This window comes from Felis catus, chromosome B1 (assembly GCF_018350175.1).
Source record: "Felis catus isolate Fca126 chromosome B1, F.catus_Fca126_mat1.0, whole genome shotgun sequence".
Taxonomy (NCBI): Eukaryota; Metazoa; Chordata; class Mammalia; order Carnivora; family Felidae; genus Felis; species Felis catus.
Window position 1 is genome coordinate 63,181,853 of NC_058371.1, and position 22,618 is coordinate 63,204,470.

Consider the following 22,618-nt stretch of genomic DNA (forward strand, 5'->3'; position numbering starts at 1 on the left):
TCATAAAACATCTTTAGTGTTTAAAGTTAGTTACAGTTCTTTCTATAAACACTTTTCATCCCAAAAGATGCCATTAATAAACTGTGAAAGGGAGACAAACTGTGATTTCAGAATTTCTGTCTCAAATTCTTTAGAGTATACCAATCCCAAATTTATTTTAGCAAAATAAGGGTTAATGGCTTATGGCTTCTCCTACTCTATAATGTTTACAAAGCAAAATTTCTAATCAAGAAAAGAATTTGTAAATTTCATACCTGGAATTAACTTACAATAAAATAAAAACCTTATGGAATTGAGTGATCTTTTCAATGAATACAAATTAAGAGTGTATCTAACAACTTGGAAAGATCTAACAGAACTTCAAAGGAAATCAAACATTGGCTTCTTATAATTACATAATGAGATATAGATTCAGAAATGATCATTTCAGTTAGTTTTTAAAACTTCCTTTACGACTTTATGAATATTATTTAAAATAAAAATACTTTCATAAGCATTAAAGCCTATAATTTAAAATTGGTAGCAGTCGGTAGCTTCTTTCTTAGTCTCTCTCTATAAAGACTCGATGAACATGGGGCGCCTGGGTGGCGCAGTCGGTTAAGCGTCCGACTTCAGCCAGGTCACGATCTTGCACTCCGTGAGTTCGAGCCCCGCATCAGGCTCTGGGCTGATGGCTCAGAGCCTGGAGCCTGTTTCTGATTCTGTGTCTCCCTCTCTCTCTGTCCCTCCCCCGTTCATGTTCTGTCTCTCTCTGTCCCAAAAAAAAAAAAAAAAAAAAAGAATCGATGAACTAATTAATTTATCCCTATTCTGTAAAGCCAAATGACCAATGCATTTTATTTCAGATTTAGCATTTTTGGAAAAAAATCACTCAAACATATAAACACTTATTTTAATTTTGGAGAATTATAGGAATATGAAAGAAAAATTTTAGTTCTTGTACTTTTTATTATTACAGAGTTCTAAGACATTAAAAAGTATATTTCTTTTTAACTCACCTAAGAATAGCAATATACAGAAAAAGATGAGAGATTTTGTTATATAAGCAAATAACTGTGCTTCAGATTGGAATTGTTTTTGAATTTACGTTATTTTCCCCTCTAAAGAGAAACCAGGAAAAAGAGAATCCTGTAAAACTAAGAAACCATCGCAGGTGCTTTCAAATGATTCCTTTTTGAACAGGAACTTCTAAGCAATCACACTATGGTGTGGGTGGGTATCTTTTATTCACTCCTCTTCTGGCAGACCAGGTGAAGTTAGCTTAAGATCTATATCGGGGAGACAAACAAGAAAGAAACACATTGTAAAAAGAAATGCTATCCAGCAGACTAATTTACCCATGCTTAATTTTTTTAATAGATAATGAGTTTTAAAAACTTACCAAGGTTTTTCAGTGCTGAAAGCAACTTTGTATTTTCTTACCTTTCAATATGAAAATAGCACCCAGATTTCTTTTTTTTTTAATTTTTAAAAAAAATTTTTTTTTCAACGTTTATTTATTTTTGGGACAGAGAGAGACAGAGCATGAACGGGGGAGGGGCAGAGAAAGAGGGAGACACAGAATCGGAAACAGGCTCCAGGCTCTGAGCCATCAGCCCAGAGCCCGACGCGGGGCTCGAACTCACGGACCGCGAGATCATGACCTGGCTGAAGTCGGACGCTTAACCGACTGCGCCACCCAGGCGCCCCAGCACCCATATTTCTTCAAAGGCCTGAATTCATGTTATTAAAGAGATTTTTTTCACTAAATTATTTTTCACCTATTTGCTCAATTTTCTTAATATTTTTGGATTTTGATTCCTGATATTTATACCAGCTAAGATAGTTTAATTTGGAGGTCAACACAAACATACCAGAGCCAATATCTTTTATCAAGTAGGCTCCACACCCCACCTGGGGCTTGAACTCACAACCCCAAGACCAAGAGTCACAGGCTCCACCAACTGACCCAGCCAGGCGCCCCCAGAACCAATATCTTACTTTGAGGTGTTTTAACAGATAAAATGGTCCCTAGGAATCCTTTAATGTTGTGAAACTATTTAATAATTAGTACTTAGCAATAAGTTTTAACTATATGGTAGAGCAACATATTAACTTTTTTTTTTTTAAGAGAAAATGGATCTTTTACAAGAAGACAATCACTGGTATCAAGGTTTCCTAAGCAATTTGTTTTTTCTCCCTCCCGAAGACGTGAAGGCAGCCCTTTGCTTCAATTTTGGAAGCTTCCATGTACTTAACATTTCCCTTTCCTGACAGTCATGATGGGATGGCAAAAATAATTCAGCAGTGAAAAGATGCAGGTATGCCTCTTCTAGAAATCACCTGACTGCCTAAATTTTGAACATAAAAATAAGATGGGTATTTTGCTTATCAGATTAGCAAAGATTAAAAACATTAATAACACCCAGTGTTGGCAAAAGTGTGGGGAATAAGCATTCTCACAACCTGCTATTGAAAATGTAAGGTGGTGTAGCTTTTCTTTTTCTTTTTTTTAAATTCTTTTTAATGCTTACTTATTTTTGCGAGAGAGAGTCAGAGAGACAGATACAGAGACAGAGTGCAAGCAGGAGAGGGGCAGAGAGAGAGGGAAACAACAGATTCTGAAGCAGGCTCCAGGCTCCAAGCTGTCAGCACAGACCCCGGTGCGGGGCTCGAACTCACACCATGAGATCATGACCTGAGCCAAAGTGAGATGCTTAACCAACTGAGCCACCCCCGTGCCCCCCTCCATTTTTTTTAATGTTTATTTATTTTTGAGAGAGAGAGTGAGAGTGAGTGAGAGAAAGAGAGAGAGAGAGACAGAATCCAAAACAGGCTCCAGGCTCTGAGCTGTCAGCACAGAGCCCGATGTGGGGCTTGAACCCACCAACTGAGATCATGACCTGAGCTGAACCAACTGAGCCACCCAGGTGCCCCAGTGGTGTAGCTTTTCTAGAGAGCAATTAACCACTAGGTATCCATGTTTAAAATATGCATAGATCAGAAGTGCTTGGCTGGCTCAATCAGTAAATCCAGCAACTACTGATTTCGGGGGTGGTGAGTTCAAGCCTCACGCTGGATGTAAAGCTTACTTAAAAGAAAAGAAATGCATAACCTTGAGGGTTCTTAAACAATAATATAAGGAGCTCTTCTTCCCAGTGAACCAACCTTAGCTGGTGAAAATTTTCTTTAAAACGAGAAGTCTCTAGGGGCACCTGGGTGGCTCAGTCGGTTGAGCGTCTGACTTTGGCTTGGGTCATGATCTCACGGTTTGTGAATTCGAGCCCCGCGTCAGGCTCTGTGCTGACAGCTCAGAGCCTGGAGCCTGCTTCAGACTCTGTCTCTCTCTCTCTCTCTCTCTCTCTCTGCCATTACCTGCTTGCTCTATGTCTCTCTCTCAAAAATAAATAAACATTAAACAAACTTTTTTTTAATTTAAAAAAAAAAGTCTCTGGAAATTTAAAGTCTCTAGAAATTGTCTGAGGGAATAGAGCAAATGGGGCAATACTAATTCAACTGCTCTAAAGGGAATGTTTGTGTCCCCCAAAATTCATATGTTGAAACCTAACTGCCAGTGTAATGGAGGTGGAGCCTTTGGGAGGTGAGTAAGCCACAAGGGTAGGGCCTTCATGATTGGGATTAGCGGGTGCCCTTATAAAGTAGAATCCAGAGGGCTCCTTAGCCCCTTACATTATGTGAGAAGATGGACATCTAGGAACCAGCCTCCACGACTGTGAGAAATAAATTTCTGTTGTTTACAAGCCCCTAGTCTATGGTATTTTGTTATAGCAGCCTGAACAGAATAAGACCCCAGAAAAATCTACTAATGACAAGAACTGGAAATGGTAAATAAGAAGGCTAATATAACAGCAACTCTATAAATAGATATTTCCTCTCCTTTCTTCTCTCAGGCTTAAAAGGCCTAAAATTGTAGAAAGTAGTAATTTTAACAAAGTTGTATGTGTAATGTATGTAGATGTAATATGTATAACTATGCTGAAATTAAAAGAGGGAAGAGAGAATATAGCTATCTAGGTATTTCTATATCTCACTGGACTTAAAATAGTATAATCTGAAGTAGATTCTGATAAATTCAGATATATATTATTTAAGTCCTAGGGCAACCACTAAGAAAGTAAAATAGATATATAGTTGATCCTTGAAAACACAGATTTTTTTTTAATTTTTTTTAACGTTTATTTATTTTTGAGACAGAGAGAGAGCATGAACAGGGGAGGGGCAGAGAGAGAGGGAGACACAGAATCAGAAGCAAGCTCCAGGCTCTGAGCCATCAGCCCAGAGCCGGACGCGGGGCCCGAACTCACAGACCATGAGATCGTGACCCGAGCCGAAGTCGGACGCTTAACCAACTGAGCCACCCAGGCGCCCCTGAACAACGCAAATTTTAATTGCACAGGTCCACTTATACACAGATTCTTTTTTGATATGGTGCTATAAATGTATTTTGTCTTCCTTATGATTTTCTTGGTAACACCTATCCCTCTACCTCATTTTACTGTAAAAAAATACATTAGATGATACATATAACATGAAAAATATACATTAATCATCTGTTTATGTTATCAGTAAGGCTTCCCATCAACAGTAGGCTATTAGTTAAGTTTTGGGGGAGTCAAAAGTTATACGTGAATTTTTGACTGCCCATGGGGTCAGTGCTACTAACCTCTATGTTGTTCAAGTGCCAACTCTACATCCAATCATATCAATAACATTATTTGTGAATCTGGGGCAACCAGCTGGCTCAGGCAGTAAAGCATGCAACTCTTGACCTCAGGGTCCTGAGTTCAAGTCCAATGTTGGGCATGAAGCCTACTTAAAAAAAATGTGGATCTACTAAACAAGCATCAAAAAGGCAGATCTTGTCAGCCTGAATAAAAAAACAAGCAAACAAACAGAAACAAAACAGATAAACATAGGGGAAGGGAAGTAAAAATAAGATAAAAACAGAGAGGGAGGCAAACTGAGGGTTGCTGGAGGGGTGATGGGCATTAAGGAGGGTGTTTGTTGGGTGAGCCCTGGGTGTTATATGTAAAGTGATGAATGACTAAACTCTATTCCTGAAACCAATACTACATTATATGTTAACTAACTTGAATTTAAAACAAACAAACATGATCCAACTCTATGCTCTGTGTCAGAGACACACAGATTCAAAGTCACAAATAGGTTGAAAGTGAAAGGATAGAAAAAGATAGGCAAACAGCAACCATAAGACAGCTGCAGTAGATATCTAATGTCAGACAAAATAAACTGTATGACAAAAAATGTTGTTAGAGACAAAGACATTTTATAACGATAAAAGGGTCAATTGAGGAAGATAAGAATTATGAAGATACATGCACCAAAAAACAGAGCCCCCAAAATACATGAAGCAAAAACTGACACAATTAGGAGAAATAGATGATTCAGCAACAGGATGAAGTTAGAAATCAATAGCAAATAAATACGAAAAATTCATAAATATGTGGAAATAAACAGCACATTGCTAAACAACCATTAAAGAAGAAATCACAAAGGAAATAAGAAAATACTTTGAGATGAACATGAAAACATGGGATGTAGCTAAAGTAATGCTTAGAGGGAAATTTATAACTAAACATCTGTACGAAAAGAGAAGACAGAGCACTTGGGTGGCTCAGTTAGTTAAGCATCTGACTTTGGCTCAGGTCATGATCTCACAGTTCATGAACTCGGTCCCGCGTCCCGCATCGGGTGAACACGAACACGAGCCCCGCTTTGGGTGAGTTCAAGCCCCACTTCAGGCGAACACAAGCCCTGCTTCGGTTGAGCTCTACTTCTCTCTCTCTCTCTCCCCCTCCCTCTCTTTCTGCCCCTCACTCACTTGTGCCCTCCCTTTCTGTCAAAAAAAAAAAAAAAAATCTCATCACCTTAACACACTAGAAAAAAGAGCAAATGAAATGTAAAGCAAGCAGAGTAAAGAAAAAAGTAAGGATGAGAGCAGAAATAAATGAAAAACTATAAAGAAAAAGAACGTACCTAAAGTTGGTCCCTTGAAAAGATCAACAAAATTGATAAACCTTACCTAGACTGACCAAGAATAAAGACTGAAAATCCTAAACTCAGAAATGAAATAGAAAACATTACTGCTGATTGACATTACAGAAAATGTTTTAAAAGATTATAAGGAAATATTCTGAACGACTGTGTGCCAAAAAATTAGACATTTTAGATGAAACGAACAAATTCCTAGAAAGACACAAGCTACCAAAATTGCTCAAGAAGAAATTAAAAAAAAAATTTTTTTTTAAGTAAGCTCTATACCCAACATGGGGCTCGAGCTTACAACCCCAAGATCAAGAGTCACAGGCTCTATTGACTGAGCCAGCCAGGCACCCCAGAAATAAAAGACCTGAATAGGCTTATAACAAATAAAAATTACATCAGCAATTTTTTAAAAATTTCCCACAAAGAAAAGCCCTAGGCCAGATGGCTTTGCTGGTGAATTTTACCAAACACTTAATATGTTTTCTTCCAAACATTTAATATTTAATATGACACATGATTTCAATAGAATAAAGGACAAAAATGCACCATAATCTCAACAAATACAGTCCTCCTTCACCATAAAAACTCTCAGCAAACTAAGAATAAAAGGGAACTTCTTCAACCTAATAAAGGACAGATACAAAGACCCACAGTTAACATACTTAATGGTAAAAGAATGAATGCTTTCCATCTACAATCAGGATTAAGACAAAGATGTCTGTTCTCACCACTTCTATACAACATTGTACTAGAGATTCTAATTAGGGCAATTAGGCAAGGAAAAGAAATAAAAGACATCCAGATTAGCAAAGAAGAAGCAGGGGTGCCTGGATGGCTTCAATCGGTAGAGCCTGTGACTCTTGATCTCGGAGTTGTGAGTTCAAGTCCCATGTTGGGTGTAGAGATTACTTAAAAATAAAACCTTAAGAAAAAAAAAACGAAAAAGAAAGAAAGAAGTAAAAGTATCTATTTGCTGATGACATGAACTTATACATAGCAGGTCTACTAAAAACTATGAGAATGAATGAAAAAAAAACCTATGAGAATTAATAATTTCACTAAGTTTACAAGAGATAGGATCAATACACAAAAATTAAATTGTATTTCTATACACTGGCAATGAACAATTCAAAAATAAAATTAAAATTCCATTCACAATAGCATCAAAAGAATAAAACACTTAGGAATAAATTAAACTAAGTAAGTGTAAAACTATATTCTAAAAACTACAAAACATTGCTGAAAAAAACCTGACTAAATGGAAATACGCCCATGTTCTTGAATTGGAAAACTTCACTGTCAAATGGCAATATTTCCCATATTGATTAACAGATTCAACACAGTCTCCCTATGCAAATTCCAAATTCCAGCTAGCTCTTTGCAGAAATTGACAAGCAGATCTTAAAATTCATATAGAAATTCAAGGGAATCAGCATGACCAAAAATCTTAAAGAACTACAAATTTGGAGGGCTCACACATGCCTTTTAAAAACTTGCCATAATACTACAATAATCAGGACAGTACAGTATTAGCACAAGAAATGACATTTAGATCAATGAAATAGAACTCAGAGTCCAAAAATAAACCTTGGCATTTATGGACAATTAATTTTCAACAACAGTGCCCACACATAATTAAATAGGGGAAAAGAACAGTGTTTTCAACAAATGGTGCTAGATTTGGATAGCTACACAAAAAGGAGGCTGGAACTCCTGTCCTCACACTATGAATAAAATTTAACTCAAAATGCACCATAAGAGACACATGGCTGGGCCAGTCCATAAAGCATGCAACTCTTGATCTTGGAACAGTGAGTTAGAGCCCCACGTTGGGGTAGAGTTTACTTAAATAAATAAAAATAAGAATTAAAAAAAAAATAAAGGGATCAGAGCCATAAATGTAAGTGATAAAACTAGATAACTTTTACAGAAAATATATGTGTAAATTATATTTGTAACCTTGGATTAGCCAATTTGATGCCTAAAGTACAAGCAACCAAAGGAAAAATAGACAAACTGGATTGTAACAAAACTAACAATTTTTGTGTTCAAGGAGAACACCCAGAAAGTGAAAAGACAACCCATAGAATGGAAGAAAATAATTGCAAATCACATCTCTAATATGGGCCTTGTATTCAAAATATAAAGAATTCCTACAACTCAACAATAAAAAATACAAGCCAATTGAAAAACGGGCAATGGATTTAAAGAGACATTTCTCCAAGGATAGACAAGTGGCCAGTAAGCACATGAAAGGATTCTCAACATCATTAGTCATTAGGGAAATGCAAATCAAAATCACCATGAGATAGATACAGTTCTCTCCTCTTATCCCAAAGGATACATTCCAAGACCCCCCAGTGAATACCCGGAACCATGGATAGCACCAAATCCTGTATATACGATGTTTTTTCCTATTCACACATATCTGTGATAAAATTTAGTTTATAAATTAGGCACAGTAAGAGATTAACAAGAACTAGTAACAAAATAGAACAATTATAATAATAAGCTGTAATAAAAGTTATGTGAATGTGGTCTCTCTTTCTCTCAAAATATCTAATTATACTATACTCACCCTTTCTTGTGGCAACGTGGGATGATAAAATGTCTACGTGATGAGATGAAGTGTGGTGAATGATGTAGGCATTAGGATATCGTGTTACGCAACTGTTGACCTGAAGATAGGTCAGAAGGAGGATCATCTGCTTCTGAAACACAGCTGACTACAAGTAACTGAAACCACGGGCAGCAAAATCGTGGACGAGGGGGGACTACCGTACCAACCTCTAGGAAGGTTATAATAAAAAGTGTTGGTGAGGATGCAGAGAAATTGGAACACTTATATACTCCTGGTAGGAATGTAAAATGCAAAATGCTGCAGCCACTATGGAAAACAGTTTGGCAGTTCTTCAATAAGTTAAACATAGAATAACCATATAACCAGCAATTTCACTCTTAAGTATATACTCTAGAGAATCGAAAGCATATGTTCAAACAAAATTTTTTTAATGTTTTATTTATTTTTAAATGCTTATTTATTTATTTTTGAAAGAATGAGATAGAGAGCGAGCAGGGAAGGGGAAGAGAGAGAGGGAGACAGAATCCCAAGCAAGTTCTGTGCTGTCAGCACAGAGCCCCGTATGGGGCTTGAACTCCCCATCCGTGAGATCATGACCTGATTTGAAACCAAGAGCTGGACGCTTAATCCACTGAGCCACCCAGGCACCCTTGTTTTATATAGTTTTGAACAGGGGAGGGGCAGAGAAAGAGGGAGACAGAGAATCCCAATCTGCACTAAAAGTGCAGAGCCCAACATGGGGCTCAAACATGGGGCTCAGACTCATGAACCATGAGATCATGACCTGAGTCAAAATCAAGAGTTGGATGCTTAACTGACTGAGCCACCCAGGTGCCTCTCAAACAACAACAACAATTTTAATGTTTATTAATTTTTGAGAGAGACAGCGTGAGCAGGGGAGGGGGAGAGAAAGAGACAGAGGATCTGAAGCAGGCTCTGTACTAACAGTAGAGAGCCTGCTTGAGATTCTCTCTCCCCGTCCCTCTCTCTGCTTCTCCCCTGCTTGTGCTCTGTCTCAAACTAAATAAACTTAAAAAAAATTATAAACAAATGTTCAGAACAGAATTATTCCTAATAACCACATAGTGAAAATAAACAAAATGTGATTTTTCTATAGAATGGAATTTTATTTAATCATTAAAAAAGAATGGAGTACTGATACCTGATACTATATGGATGGGTCTTGCAAACATTAGGCTAAATGAAATAAGCCAATCACAAAAGAAAAAATTATATATATAAAAGTATATAAAATGTCCAGATCTGTAAGCAAATCTGTAAGATGAAAGTAGGTTAGGGGTGCCTGGGTGGCTCAGTCAGTTAAGCATCCGACTTTGGCTCAGGTCATGATCTCACAGTTCATGAGTTCGAGCCCCATGTCGGGCTCTGTGTTGGGCTCTGTGCTGACAGCTCAGAGCCTGGAGCCTGCTTCAGATTCTGTCTCCCTCTCTCCCTGCACCCCCCACGCTCTATCTCTGTCTCTCAGAACTAAATAAACGTTAAAAAAATTTTTTTTAAAAAAGAAGAAAAAATAGGTTAGTAGCTGTGTGGGATTAGAAAGCTGGGGAAAAACGGGGAGTACCTGCTAAGATGTATGAGTCTATCTTTATGGGGTGGTGAGCATGGAGCCTGCTTAAGATTCTTTCTCCCTCTCTCTTTGCCCCACCCCTACCTACTCTCTCTCTCAAATAAATATTAAAAAATACTATTTAAAAAAATTGCTAAAGGATCTTGAGTGGTATGAAGCGATAATATGAAGAATGGATAAAAGAGAAGCAAAAGTAGATATGAGGAGGCTGGTGCAAGGCAGACAGTAATACACTTGGGTGGTGTGAACTGGAGATGAAATAACTTTGGAACTGAGAGACTGAACACACAAATGGACAATGGCCATATGTTAAAATAGAACTCTGAACCACAAACTCTACAGCAACCAAAGCAGGAAGTCAAACCATAACCTCTGTAGCAACTGGGCTCAAATGGCTTGAACTCACAAGCCGTGAGCTCATGACCTGAGCCAAAATCAAGAGTCGGACACTTAACCAACTGAGCCATCCAGGCGCCTCAATACACCACTATAAAAAAAAATAAAAGTAAAAAAAAAAATACATCCAAGGGTGAAATGTATTGCAATAGTTAACAGTAAGTGATTTTGTTCTTCTCGTCACCCAAATAGCAACAAATACTCACTTGCTGTTATCGAAGAATAATATTTTTCAAATGTTACTGGTATGTAATAATAAAGTTTACCGGATATCAGTAGATCACTAATTGAATACATCTCTGAGAACAAATTAAGGCAAAAGATGTGTTACAAAGATATTTTAGATGTCTGAACATGATAGAGTACTTTAAGTACATATCTGCAGAAATAATTATTATACACTTTGTAACAATAAATCGGTTCCCAAAGTGAAAAAAAAAACTCTGAAATTAGGCTTTAGTCTATCATATACATATTTTGGTAGGGGAATATTTATTATAATACATCATCTATAACATAACTACAGTTTCTAGATTTATATGTTCAGTATGTATTATTTTTTTTTTTATATATTATCATTAAGGCATGATTTTTACAGAAAAGTTTTATTTTATCACTAAGCAACATTAGGGATTTTCTCGGAGCATGGTTTCTGGACAATGGACTATAATTAACTGAGAAAACAGTAATTTTCTATATTTCATTTAGGTTTAAAAAAAAATTTTTTTTTAAGATTTTCATTTAGTTTCAAGTAAGAGATCCTACATATGTCATCATCCATGCAGAAATCCCCTACATTTAGGGCCATTCACACATTATAAAGGTTTATACTCTAAGGTTTAGGGGCCAGATCTTGCCTTTCAAGGAGCTGACATTCCAATACCGATAAAAATCTGGCAAAATACAGTAGAATATGATAGCTTTGAAAATAATACTTATAGGGGCGCCTGGGTGGCGCAGTCGGTTAAGCGTCCGACTTCAGCCAGGTCACGATCTTGCGGTCCGTGAGTTTGAGCCCCGCGTCGGGCTCTGGGCTGATGGCTCAGAGCCTGGAGCCTGTTTCCGATTCTGTGTCTCCCTCTCTCTCTGCCCCTCCCCCATTCATGCTCTGTCTCTCTCTGTCCCAAAAATAAATAAAAACGTTGAAAACAAAAAGAAAATAATACTTATAAAAATGCTGTAATTGTTGAGAGAGTGGAAGGTAATTTTAAGCTAAGTGGATGAGGGTGTGGGCCTCATTTTAAAGAAAATGGAATTTGTGGGGCGCCTGGGTGGCTCAGTTGGTTGAGCGTTTGACCCCGGCTCAGGTCATATCTGGCGGTCTGTGAGTTCCAGCCCCACATCGGGCTCTGTGCCGACAGCTCAGAGCCTGGAGACTGTTTTGGATTCTGTGTCTCCCTATCTCTCTGACCCTCCCTTGTTCATGCTCTGTCTCTCTCTGTCTCAAAAAATAAACAAACGTTAAAAAAAATTAAAAAAAAAAAAGAAAAGAAAATGGAATTTGGAAGAGATCCCTTTGGGAGGGGAAGGTTTTGAACTTAATGAGATGAGGGAAACAATTCCTAGGAGTAGAAACACTTCCAGCACAGAGATAGAAAATCAGAATTCAGTCTGGCAGTTACTGTTCAGTTATTTCCTGAAAATGTGTGTTGGGTCTCATTATAGGTAAGTCTTAAATGCTAAGATGATAACTAAAAGTTTCGTTTCATTTCTCTCAGCAACATTTATGGAGTGCCTGCTGTATTCGGGACACTTTTTCATCAGCTAATGTTACAGAGATCAATACAACCCACTGTTGAGAGGTTAACCGAGCCACTCCCTGCTACTGCTTCTCAGCATCCATTTTGTGTGGCTAAGTGGCCTGAAGGGGCCTTGCCGGGACACTTAAGCCCCTCCCGCAGGCTCATATGGATAGCAGCCACAGAGTCACAAGCAAATACAAGCTTCTGATATCACTTCCCCAACAGCCCTTGTGATCAAATCTCCCCTGCCTCCCAGGGCCTGTATTATCTTAAGTACCCCTTAGATAAGAACCTCCGTGGGGCCACCCTCCACCTCCATCCCCCATCCAACCCCCCCTGCTCTTTTGGTTTGAATTGATCAATGAGACCCCAGCCCAGGAACCCAAAAGCACTCCATCCACAGTCCCTAATAAAGCATGTGCTCTAGGTCTGCATTCTCCCTTGACCCCCGCCCCGCCCCATGTGGCCCCTCTAGGCAGGCTGTGTACTTCCTCCAGGACCCAGGAGTGATAAACATCTCTATTTCAATTTATCTTAGGTCAGCTTTTGAACTAAGGCTTACCTGGCTCATTGTTCTGTACTAGGTGCTCCGCTTTAACAAATTTTAATTTAACAGTGTCAGAACACCCACATTCTGCCTTCAGGGAATTTACACCATGTGGAGGAAGGAAGGGAGGAGTCTGCCAGTTAACAAGGTGCTGTGAGTCAAGTACTTTGACAGAATTACTCAAATAGGTTGAGAGCAAAATGTAGACATCTAATACAATTTGTATTACACTCAGGAAAGGTTTCTTGAAGGATGAATAGTGAAGAAAAGGGGTGCCTGGCTGGCTTAGTAGAGCATGCGAATCTTGATCTCAGGGCTGTGAGTTCGAGCCCCACATTGAGGGTAGAGATTATTTAAATAAATAAATCTTAAAAAAAAATTAGCGAGGAAAAGAGTAAAGAAAGGCCATTGCAGGCAGACGTATACCTTGAGAGTTCACCAAGAGGTGAAGAATAGACTAATTTTAAAGTAACGTTAATAATAATAATTCTAGGGGCACCTGGGTGGCTCAGTCAGTTATGCATCTGAACAGTTCAGGTCATGATCTCTCGGTTTGGTTTGTGAGCTGGAGATTTGCATCAGGCTCTCTGTTAGCACAGAGCCTGCTTCGGATCTTCTGTCTCGCTGTCTCTCTGCCCCTCCCTCCCTTGCGCTCTCTTTCTCAAAAATAAATAAACATTAAAATAATAACAATAGTAACTCTAGCTACTGTCGATTTAGCAGTTACCACGTGCGAGGTATGGTAGGTAGGGCAAAATTAATACCATTACTAGCTTCATCTTAAATGTCTGGAAGTGGAGGGAGGCTTAGAGGGGACAAGTGACTTACCAATGACCACTGAACGAGCTTGTGGCCAGAGCTTGAATCCATGCAAGCCAGTCTTGATTCTTTCTTATCCCCTTTAGAAGAGGGAAGGAGAGAGGAGATGACAGATGATGCTGGAGAGGTATATTTTGTAAAGTGTTGTTTGTTAAATTATGGGAGTTCTCACCATCCTGAAGGCTACAGGGATAGTAAAGAATTTTAATCAAGATGTGACATGATAGGATTTACACTTTAGAAAGATCAGGTGATAAAAGAAAAAATGGATTTTCCAGAATCAGAACTGGAGCAGTGATTAGTTAAGGAGTTGAAGTCATGCTGGATAGATGTAACAGGTACTAAGATAATGGTAACAGAGATGAAAAGGAGGGAGCAGATTTTTAAAAATATTTCAAGGTAGAAATGACTGACCTGGGAAACGGTAGAAATGACTGACCCTATAAATGTATATCGTACATTAATTGCAATGACCTGGGAAACCAAATAGAACTGAATATAGGGCACCAGCTCAAAAATCTACAATGAGACAGTAAATTGTATATTTCATAGCACAGTGCTTGGTACATAACAAACATCTAATATATGATAGCCCTACAATTCTCCAAATTCTCAGAACACAGGAGAAATATCTGAGTGGGAAGAATTGAAGAGTTAACTTTTAAGTATGCATTCATTCATCAGATATTTCTGTGGAGCTTATTAGAATCACTGGGCATATAGCTGTGATCAAAACAAAGTCCCTGTTTTTTATGGAAATTACATTCTAATGAAGAGAGGCAGATACTAACTAAACAATAACAAGGTAAATATATGTTATGTCAGATGGCACTAGGTGTTACGGAGTGAAACAAACCAGGAAAAGGGAAATAGAAGTATCTTGGGTAGAATGAGGTACTGCTTTTTTATAGTAAGAGTTTACTTTGGTATTGCTCTTTAAAATAAAGGATCAAGGAAGTTCTTCCTGATGACAACCATGATATTGGAACAGAGTTACAGTGATAAGCTGTGCAGAAGCCATGCTAGAGATTTGCAAATGCACTGCAGACATGAACTTGAAGTGACTTAGAACAGCTAAGGTGATTCCAAGTAGGCAACTGGACACCCTATACACGTTCTGAAAGGAATAGTGATTTGTTTCAGAGATTAATAATCACAAAGGAGCATTGAAACCAGGGAAAATCCATTCACTATTTGACCTATAGCAAGATAGCTGAGACCAGAACCAAAATGTGTTCACTGGATTGAAAACAAAGTCACTGGGGATCTTTCCCTGAATGTAGTGGGAGCACTGTATTGAAGTAGATGGGAGGAAAGGAAATAGCCATCTTTTTATGAAATTTGGCTACATAGAGAAGAACATGGGCTAGTCACTAAAGACCACCTTGGAGTCAGTGGTGCACCTGTTTTCCTCATTTTATTTTTTTTTAAATTTTTTTTCAACGTTTATTTATTTTTGGGACAGAGAGAGACAGAGCATGAACAGGGGAGGGGCAGAGAGAGAGGGAGACACAGAATCGGAAACAGGGAAACAGGCTCCAGGCTCTGAGCCATCAGCCTGACGCGGGGCTCGAACTCCCGGACCGCGAGATCGTGACCTGGCTGAAGTCGGACGCTTAACCGACTGTGCCACCCAGGCGCCCCTGTTTTCCTCATTTTAAAAGGTGAAATAGATCAGCTTTGATACATTGAACAATCTGTAGAAAGCGAGTAACGGTTAGATCAGTTTCTTGAGATGCAGAGACATTAAGCATACCCAGGAGAGGAACCTCTTAATAAAAGACTCCAAAGGGAAAATAGAAGCATAGGAGATGTAAATGTTTGTAGCTTGAGGGCAGAGTCTGATTTTAAAGCTTGAAGATCTCCATTTTCTCTGGGAAGAGAAATCTCTTGTTGTTAGTCGGAAAAGGTTAAGAAGTTCAAGGAAACTAGAGGTTTAGATAGAGCTGAACGGGAGTCAGAGGTACCTAAGAGTAAGCTGAAGGGTTTTTCCCAGGGGCGCCTGGCTGGCTCAGTTGGAAGAGTGACTCTTGATCTTGGGGTCGTGAGTTTAAGCCCCAAGTTGGGTGTACGCATTACTAAGAAAATTAAGTTGAAAACTTAAAAAAAGGAAGCTTTTCCCAGAAAGTCTTGCTAACATTGTAGATAAAGTGCTCCACAAAAGTAGAGATTCTGTGCTGAAGACAGTTGGCTTTCAGTTCAGCCCAAGAGTCAGCACGGAGTGAGCAGGGCCAAGACAATAAACAGGACAATTGCAGAAAGAGTTGGCAGGCATGGCTAGAGATTTGGTCAAAGGAGTCAGAAGACCGTAACTTTGAGGGGGTAAGAATAAGGCAGGAAATAGAGAACTAAAAGTACTTAACATTTTGAATGGTCACCAAGAGTGATACGAGAGTATTAGCTTGTCTCAACTTAAAATAATGTATTAGAATGTACCTTTACCAGGGTGCCTGGGTGGCTCAGTCGGTTAAGTGTCTGACTGTTGATCTCGGCTCAGGTCATGATCTCACAGTTCATGAGATCAAGACCCCCGTCAGGCTCTGTGCTGTCAGCGCAGATTCTCTCTCTCCCTCTCTCTCTCTGCCCCTCCCCTGCTTGCGTTTTCTCTCTCTCTCAAAATAAATAAATAAATATTTTAAAAATGTACCTTTACCAAAACCTTTTCATAGCCATTGCCTCTGGGAAACGACTGGGAGACTCACCTTTGACTTTACATCCTTTCATACTGTTAGGAAAAGATTTTACACCATGAACACATGCCACAATTATTACTAAAAAGCTAGATAGGAGCACCTCGCTGGCTCAGTGGAGCATCTAACTCTTGATCTTGGGGTTGTGAGTTTGAGCCCCATGTTGAGCTAGAGATTATTTATATATTTTTTTAAAAGTTTATTTATTTATTTTGAGAGAGAGAGAGAGAGAGAGAGAGAGAGAGAGACAGCATGAGTGGGGGAGGAACAGAGAGAGAGAGAGAAAGAGAGAAACCCAAGCAGGTTCCATGCTGCCAGAACATAGCCGGATGTGGGGCTCGAACTCAGGAACCATGAGATCACAACCTGAGCTGAAACCAAGTCACTTAACTGACTGAGCCAACCAGGCTCCCAGGGATTACTTAAAAAAAAAAAAGAAAGAAAAGAAAAAAAGAAAGCTAGAGTATGTATGTATGTAGATTTTATGCTTGGAAGAGGAAAATCATTAGAATCTAAAGGTCCTACCTACCTCATTTTCCACTCTAAAGCTCTCACATTAACCTGCAAAGTTGATTTCCTGACACCCTTTCTCTTGTTTTCCTCAACTCTAATTCACTTAGGACTGAATGTGATGCCAACATACTTCAGCAAGAAAAAATAATTCTCAAGAGAATGAATTTTACACAGCACAGATTTTTCTATTTAATTAACTCAATTGGGGGCGCCTAGGTGGCTCAGTCGGTTAAGAATCTGACTTTGGCTCAGGTCATGATCTCAGTTTGTGGGTTCGACCCCTGCATCGGGCTCTGTGCTGACAGCTCAGAGCCTGGAACCTGCTTCGGATTGTGTGTGTGTGTCTCTCTCTGTCCCTCCCCTGCTCATGCTCTGTTTGTCTCTCTCTCTCAAAAATTAAATAATAAAACATTAAAAAAATTTAATTACTCAATTGTGCAAGTTATGAAATGTCACTGAGGATCACTGAGAGGACTCCAGGAGCTGGTGAAATTGACAAAGTAAAGATAATAATAGTGCATTCCGATTATAGGAGCTAAAAGTCTAAACTACTTTAAAAGGTTAATCTGGAAAATTTCCAAAGTTAACTGCTTACTTTACCTATCCTTTTACAGTCTTACATGTCCCTAACTGAATCAAATCAAATGTGTGATTTTTATCTAAAACATACAGAAAACAGGTACGCTTGGCTGGGTCAGTCAGTAGAGCAGGCAACTCTTGATCTCGGGGTGGTGAATTCAAGCCCCACGATGGGCATAGAGCTTACACAAAATATAAAAAATAGTAAGTAAATAAAGAAATAATAAACAAACAACACATGCAGAAAACAGAGGGGGATAAATAAAAGGGAGGTTCTGCCTTAAAGTGCTGCTACTTAAGTCTATAGTGATTTACTTGGTTCTCAAGTTATGTTGCAGGACATACTAAAAAATATGAAAACTTTAGGACAATGAGAACTATGCTTTCATATTTGAAGGTAGCATTTGTTATAATAGCACTCATTTTTTAAAGTGTTTTTTTTTTTTTTTTTTTTTTTTTTTTTACATTTTTACTTATTTTTAAGAGACAGAGAGAGACAGGGCACAAGTTGGGGAAGGGCAGAGAGAGAATGAGACACAGAATCCGAAGCAGGCTCCAGGCTCCGATCTGTCAGCACAGAGCCCAACGCAGGGCTCGAACCCACAAACCATGAGATCATGACCTGAGCCAAATTCGGACGCTCAACCGACTGAGCCGCCCAGGCACCCCATTATTATAGTACTCGTTAAGCAAGATCTTGAAAAATTATCTTAATATTTATCCTGCATTGGCTCTTACGCTATCTCTGGATTAAAAAATGGGAGTTTTATACATTCTTCAAAGAACATGTAACTGGAATGTAGGACTAGTCTAAACACGGACAAAATGGATGCCGTAACCTAAGCAGTTCTTTACAGCTATCAGCCAAATTTTGTAAAGGATTGCTGTTAGTAAATGGTTTACGTGGCTTGTATTTAAATTTCCCTTTGGTTTATAAATTTGGTTTATAGATCAAAATTTTCCTTAACTTTGAGAATTCAAATTTCATTACTCTATCTTGTTTACTTGCAACCCTAGCTTTTATGGCAGGTGGTTTGTGGAGAAAGCTGATACAACCTGTGGCTAACTGAGGGCTTTTATTTGCCTTATGCAAGGTATCTTTCCCTATATATGCAGGAATTCTCTTGCTACTGTGAACCTCCTCCTCTCCTCTTTGTTATTTGTGGGGGAGTGCTGGGAAAGTCTTGAACTTCTCCACTCCTCCTAAGCACAGATTTTACCACTATTTGTATATGAGACTGAAATGCATTAGTGACACACGCCAAAGGATTTGTTAGCATAGAAAATCCTTTTAAAGCATGTTTTAGTCCCTATTAATTGGCTTCTCAGGAATTTCTTACTGTATCTTTCCGGATGTCTCCACCAAAGCTATTTTTCATATTTTGATAGCAAAGGTTCATTTGTTACAGATACAGGTGTAGAGAATTTGGCTTTTTGTCTTAGTCTGCTTGACAAGTGATTACTGAATTGCTCTTCCTTCATTTACTGTGTTACTACAGGACGTTCACGAGGTCTGAAAAGCATGTATTAAACAATAGGCATGGCAACCATTGTTTCCTCTGAATGAATGAATAGTGCCATAAACACTACAGTCTACAGACCAACTGAATAAGCTAATTTAACAATTGCCTGTGTATGTTAGCCAGCTGAGGGATATTTCTACGGCATTTTTTTTCAAGGATGAGATGTTTTACAAGAATTAAAGAGCTTAAAATAATTACAACGCCAAGTCATTTATTTTTTAGTATGAAGAAATACAAACTTGGGCAGTGTTTGAAGTTAATTGATTCAAGCAGTGTTAATGGTGGTGGTGGTAGAATATCACTGGCCTTTCAGTGAATGTGGAAAAAAAAAGAGGGGAGAGGAGCAAAATTCTATTCAGAATTTACCCTTAAAGATGCAACAACTATCAAGACCAATTCTATGAGTAAGGCTGGAAAACTGCCGTGCTATTAATATTAAATTGATTTTATGCATTAAAAGATATATTGTCAAGAAAAATAAACTATTTTAATACATTATTAGAATATCAAGGACAGGATGTCATTTGCATGGTGTCATTGGACAAATATGTCCAAATGCTTTCAAGGATTCAGTGGTCTTGGTGGGAAATGTGCTTGTTCTGGAGAACATACAGAGCTATTCAGTGTTTTTCAAAACACATGTTTAAAGATACTCTCAAAATTATGTTCTCCTGGTATGTGATTTTTTAATTATGAAAGTGTTAAACACAAACAGTAGTATTAATACCCATACAACTATCTCTCAGAATCAAAAATTATCAAGATTTTCCTACAATATTATTCACTGTTTCATTTGTTAGTATGCATCCCTCGAACTGATATCACCTCAAAAGTATTATCACATATTACAAAATATAAATAAACTTTCGTTGATATATCTCATCTGGAACATTGCCTAAATTCAGTAAAACAATTTCCTATCAGAAATACCTCAGGGGAAGGGCACCCGTGAATGGAGTGGCATACATCTCCTCTGAAGGCAGTTGTGTCTGTGCAATTTTCTTCTCAACGCCAAATTAGCTGAGGGGGAGAAAAAAAAAGGAAATATTAGGAGCATTTTTCAGAAAATGAACTGTTATTTAATCTGGAGAATGTAAGGGAATGTTTTGGATCCAGACTAAATTGTGAGTATTTGCTACTCGTTCCGATGTGATTGTGACGTACAAATTAACGTGACGCAGAAACCAAAAGCATTTTCCTAACAGTTCATGTTAATAGCAGGATGTAGCAGTCATAACCTCCTCCTTCTACAGGACTTCTTCCTAAATGCTTCTGGATCTTTCATCTTATGTACTGAGTTAATCACAGGTATTTTACAAGAACATTGTCCAAGGTATTCTGTGGTTCAGAACAGTTTGATTAGCAATTGCTATAAATTGGAAGAAGAGGTCAACTGCTTTCTGAATTGCTGATTTGGAAATTTTCTCTTATTTATGTAAAAGGGCAAACCAGGGGACGTCATCCGAAATAACCTCAGTGATAAACTTCTGTTTAACTAAAAGGCAGAGACTGAATTTTTAACCAGTTATGCACCATTGTCTGGTCTAAATGGAGAAGTACATTACCACCCAAACAATCTAACATATTTGGAATGGATATTACCACCTTTCTATTTAAATTTGGGTTTGCTCTTTCCTGAATAAGAAAACTTTTTTTTTTTTTTTACATGTCAGTGCTTTGAAATCTTAGATATTTGGTTTTGAAGTAAAAGCACATTAGAATAACTCTACTTACTAAATTCCTGTTGGTTAAAACCACAACAGATACTATCTTTGAAAAATGTGTCAAATAAATTAATATTACCTTGACCATAAATATTTTTCACATTTTTGGCTCTATAAGCACAATAATACTAAAACTTTTATTTTTTAAGCGAGACATCGAATTATATAACCAAAAATAAAAGCTATAATAACCTGTTACAAGATTTTATCTGTATTTTGTCACATGGTGTTCATGTTGTTAAATCAAGTTGTTAACGATGCCCCACTCTAGTCAGCAATATGTTCTTCCAATAAACTGCTTTGGAGTTTGTATTTTACCCCAAAATCTGTACGTTTGTTAACCTCTGTAATCAGTAGAACAAACGGTTCTATTTCTTTTTACTTGTAAGGACAACATATCTAAAATAACTTAGGAATCAATTTTCTCTGAATTTAGAAAAACAGTGGCAAAATATTTATCATTTTAAAATCCATCAACTTTCAAAAATATACAAATAATAGATCTAAAAGGATAGATGACATACTTCCGAAAGCCAACCAACCCATTTACCCCCAATACCTCTAAGCACACCTAAGTGATTTTCAACAGGACGTAATCATGCTCAGACCCACGAACCCAAAGAGCCATAAACAAGTTACTCGGTACAAATGTACCAAAGTCCTACCTGGTCTCTGTCCGTCGATAAGAAGAAGACTCATCACAAAAATAAAAAATACACAAAAGAATTGTTGCAACCTCATTTTTCTGCCGCACGGAAGCGGAGCAATAGCTCTCAGTGTAAACCAAACAATCTTTGAATAGTCTGGGCAATATCTGTGTGGCTTTCCTCACATTCTAATGACGAGCCTCAGAGAACTGCCAGCTGCATTTTCCAGAAAGGTTAATGATCACATCAGACAAGGTTACTGGTGCTGTGGTCGAGCCTCCCTCGGTCTCAAACCCCTCCTCCACTCCTCTCCTTCCCCCTCCCCCGTCACTCCCCTTTATTTCCATAAGCAAATATTGGTGAAATAAACCATTCAAGCGTGCTGTAATTTAGTGGAAGTCCGCCGTGGAAGTTCCTAGGAGAGACTGACTTCGATCTGGATGTGGAGAAATATGTAAAACAAGGCAAGGCTTTGCCGCCACCCCTCACCATTTGCATCTGTTTAAACTTTGCATTGCCCATATTGGTCCCACATGCAGAAACCAATCAAAATGACAGGAAGTCTCTCTTTTGTCCTTTTCAGAAGGAATTCTGAAGCTCGGACTTAAGACTCCCAAATACTTTGTGGCAGAACATGTGCTGAAATGCTTTCTCTTTACCAAACCCACCGCCGAGTGGTGCCTATTTACTCCAAATCTCTAAATTGCTTAATCCATATAGGTTTCTATCACCAGACATTCCTGGGGTTTTAGAATGTTTCAAAATAAATCTCAAAAATGGTTGCATTTTTATTTTGCAAAGTGATACTTAAAAAGTAACGGGGATCACTTTCATCTGCGATACCATCCAGGATTTTTTTAAAAAAGCCACAAACTCATGAAATCTGTGCTCTGTTAAGAAAAAAAAAAAATTATATGTGGTGGAATACCAGGCTAACATAGCACAGACACAGAAATGAAACACGGAGAAAAAAGTTCTCACTTCATCTCCCGCTGAATTCAGAAGACAGAAACAGTTTAGTGTTGTCTCTTGCACATGTGCACGGAGACCTTTTTAAGCACTTCCTTGTCCTATGTAGCTCTTATAAATGGAAATCACTGTACTGTCTGTGAAGTGAACCAAAAAGAAAGTATAGATACACTCTGGAATACAAGTAGAGCCAAAATACCAAATCTAGAGCATATACAACTTGCTACAAACGAACTACGGGGCATTCTGCTGCATTTTACTTCTCTGGGTTTAGGCAGTTGGTACTCTCAGAGA

At 38.3% G+C, this 22,618-nt stretch overlaps 1 protein-coding gene across 2 annotated transcripts; it reads right to left on the reverse strand.

Annotated features, from left to right (window-relative positions):
* Positions 1–744: 744 nt before the first annotated feature.
* On the reverse strand, positions 745–21,639 carry APELA (apelin receptor early endogenous ligand). Of its 2 annotated transcripts, XR_002155935.3 has the most exons (4): positions 21,374–21,639; positions 19,915–20,004; positions 13,689–13,759; positions 745–1,268 (listed from the first exon to the last, which is right to left on the reverse strand). XR_002155935.3 is itself a non-coding variant. In XM_011281590.4 (3 exons), the coding sequence occupies exons 1-2, from the start codon at positions 21,447–21,449 to the stop codon at positions 19,916–19,918; spliced, it is 165 nt and encodes a 54-aa protein (XP_011279892.1). In that variant the 5' UTR covers positions 21,450–21,630; the 3' UTR covers positions 745–1,268; position 19,915. The 2 variants fall into 2 exon arrangements, 1 of the variants encoding a protein (XP_011279892.1); XM_011281590.4 differs by lacking the exon at positions 13,689–13,759 and having other exon boundaries at positions 21,374–21,630.
* Between the last annotated feature and the right edge of the window lie 979 nt (positions 21,640–22,618).

Coding starts and splice junctions, on each gene's coding strand:
- APELA (XM_011281590.4), bottom strand. CDS start 21,449: ATGAGGTTGCAACAATTCTTTTGTGTATTTTTTATTTTTGTGATGAGT. Junction 20,005..21,373: donor TATCGACGGACAGAGACCAG/GTAGGACTTTGG, acceptor TCTCCCCCTCAG/CTAATTTGGCGTTGAGAAGA.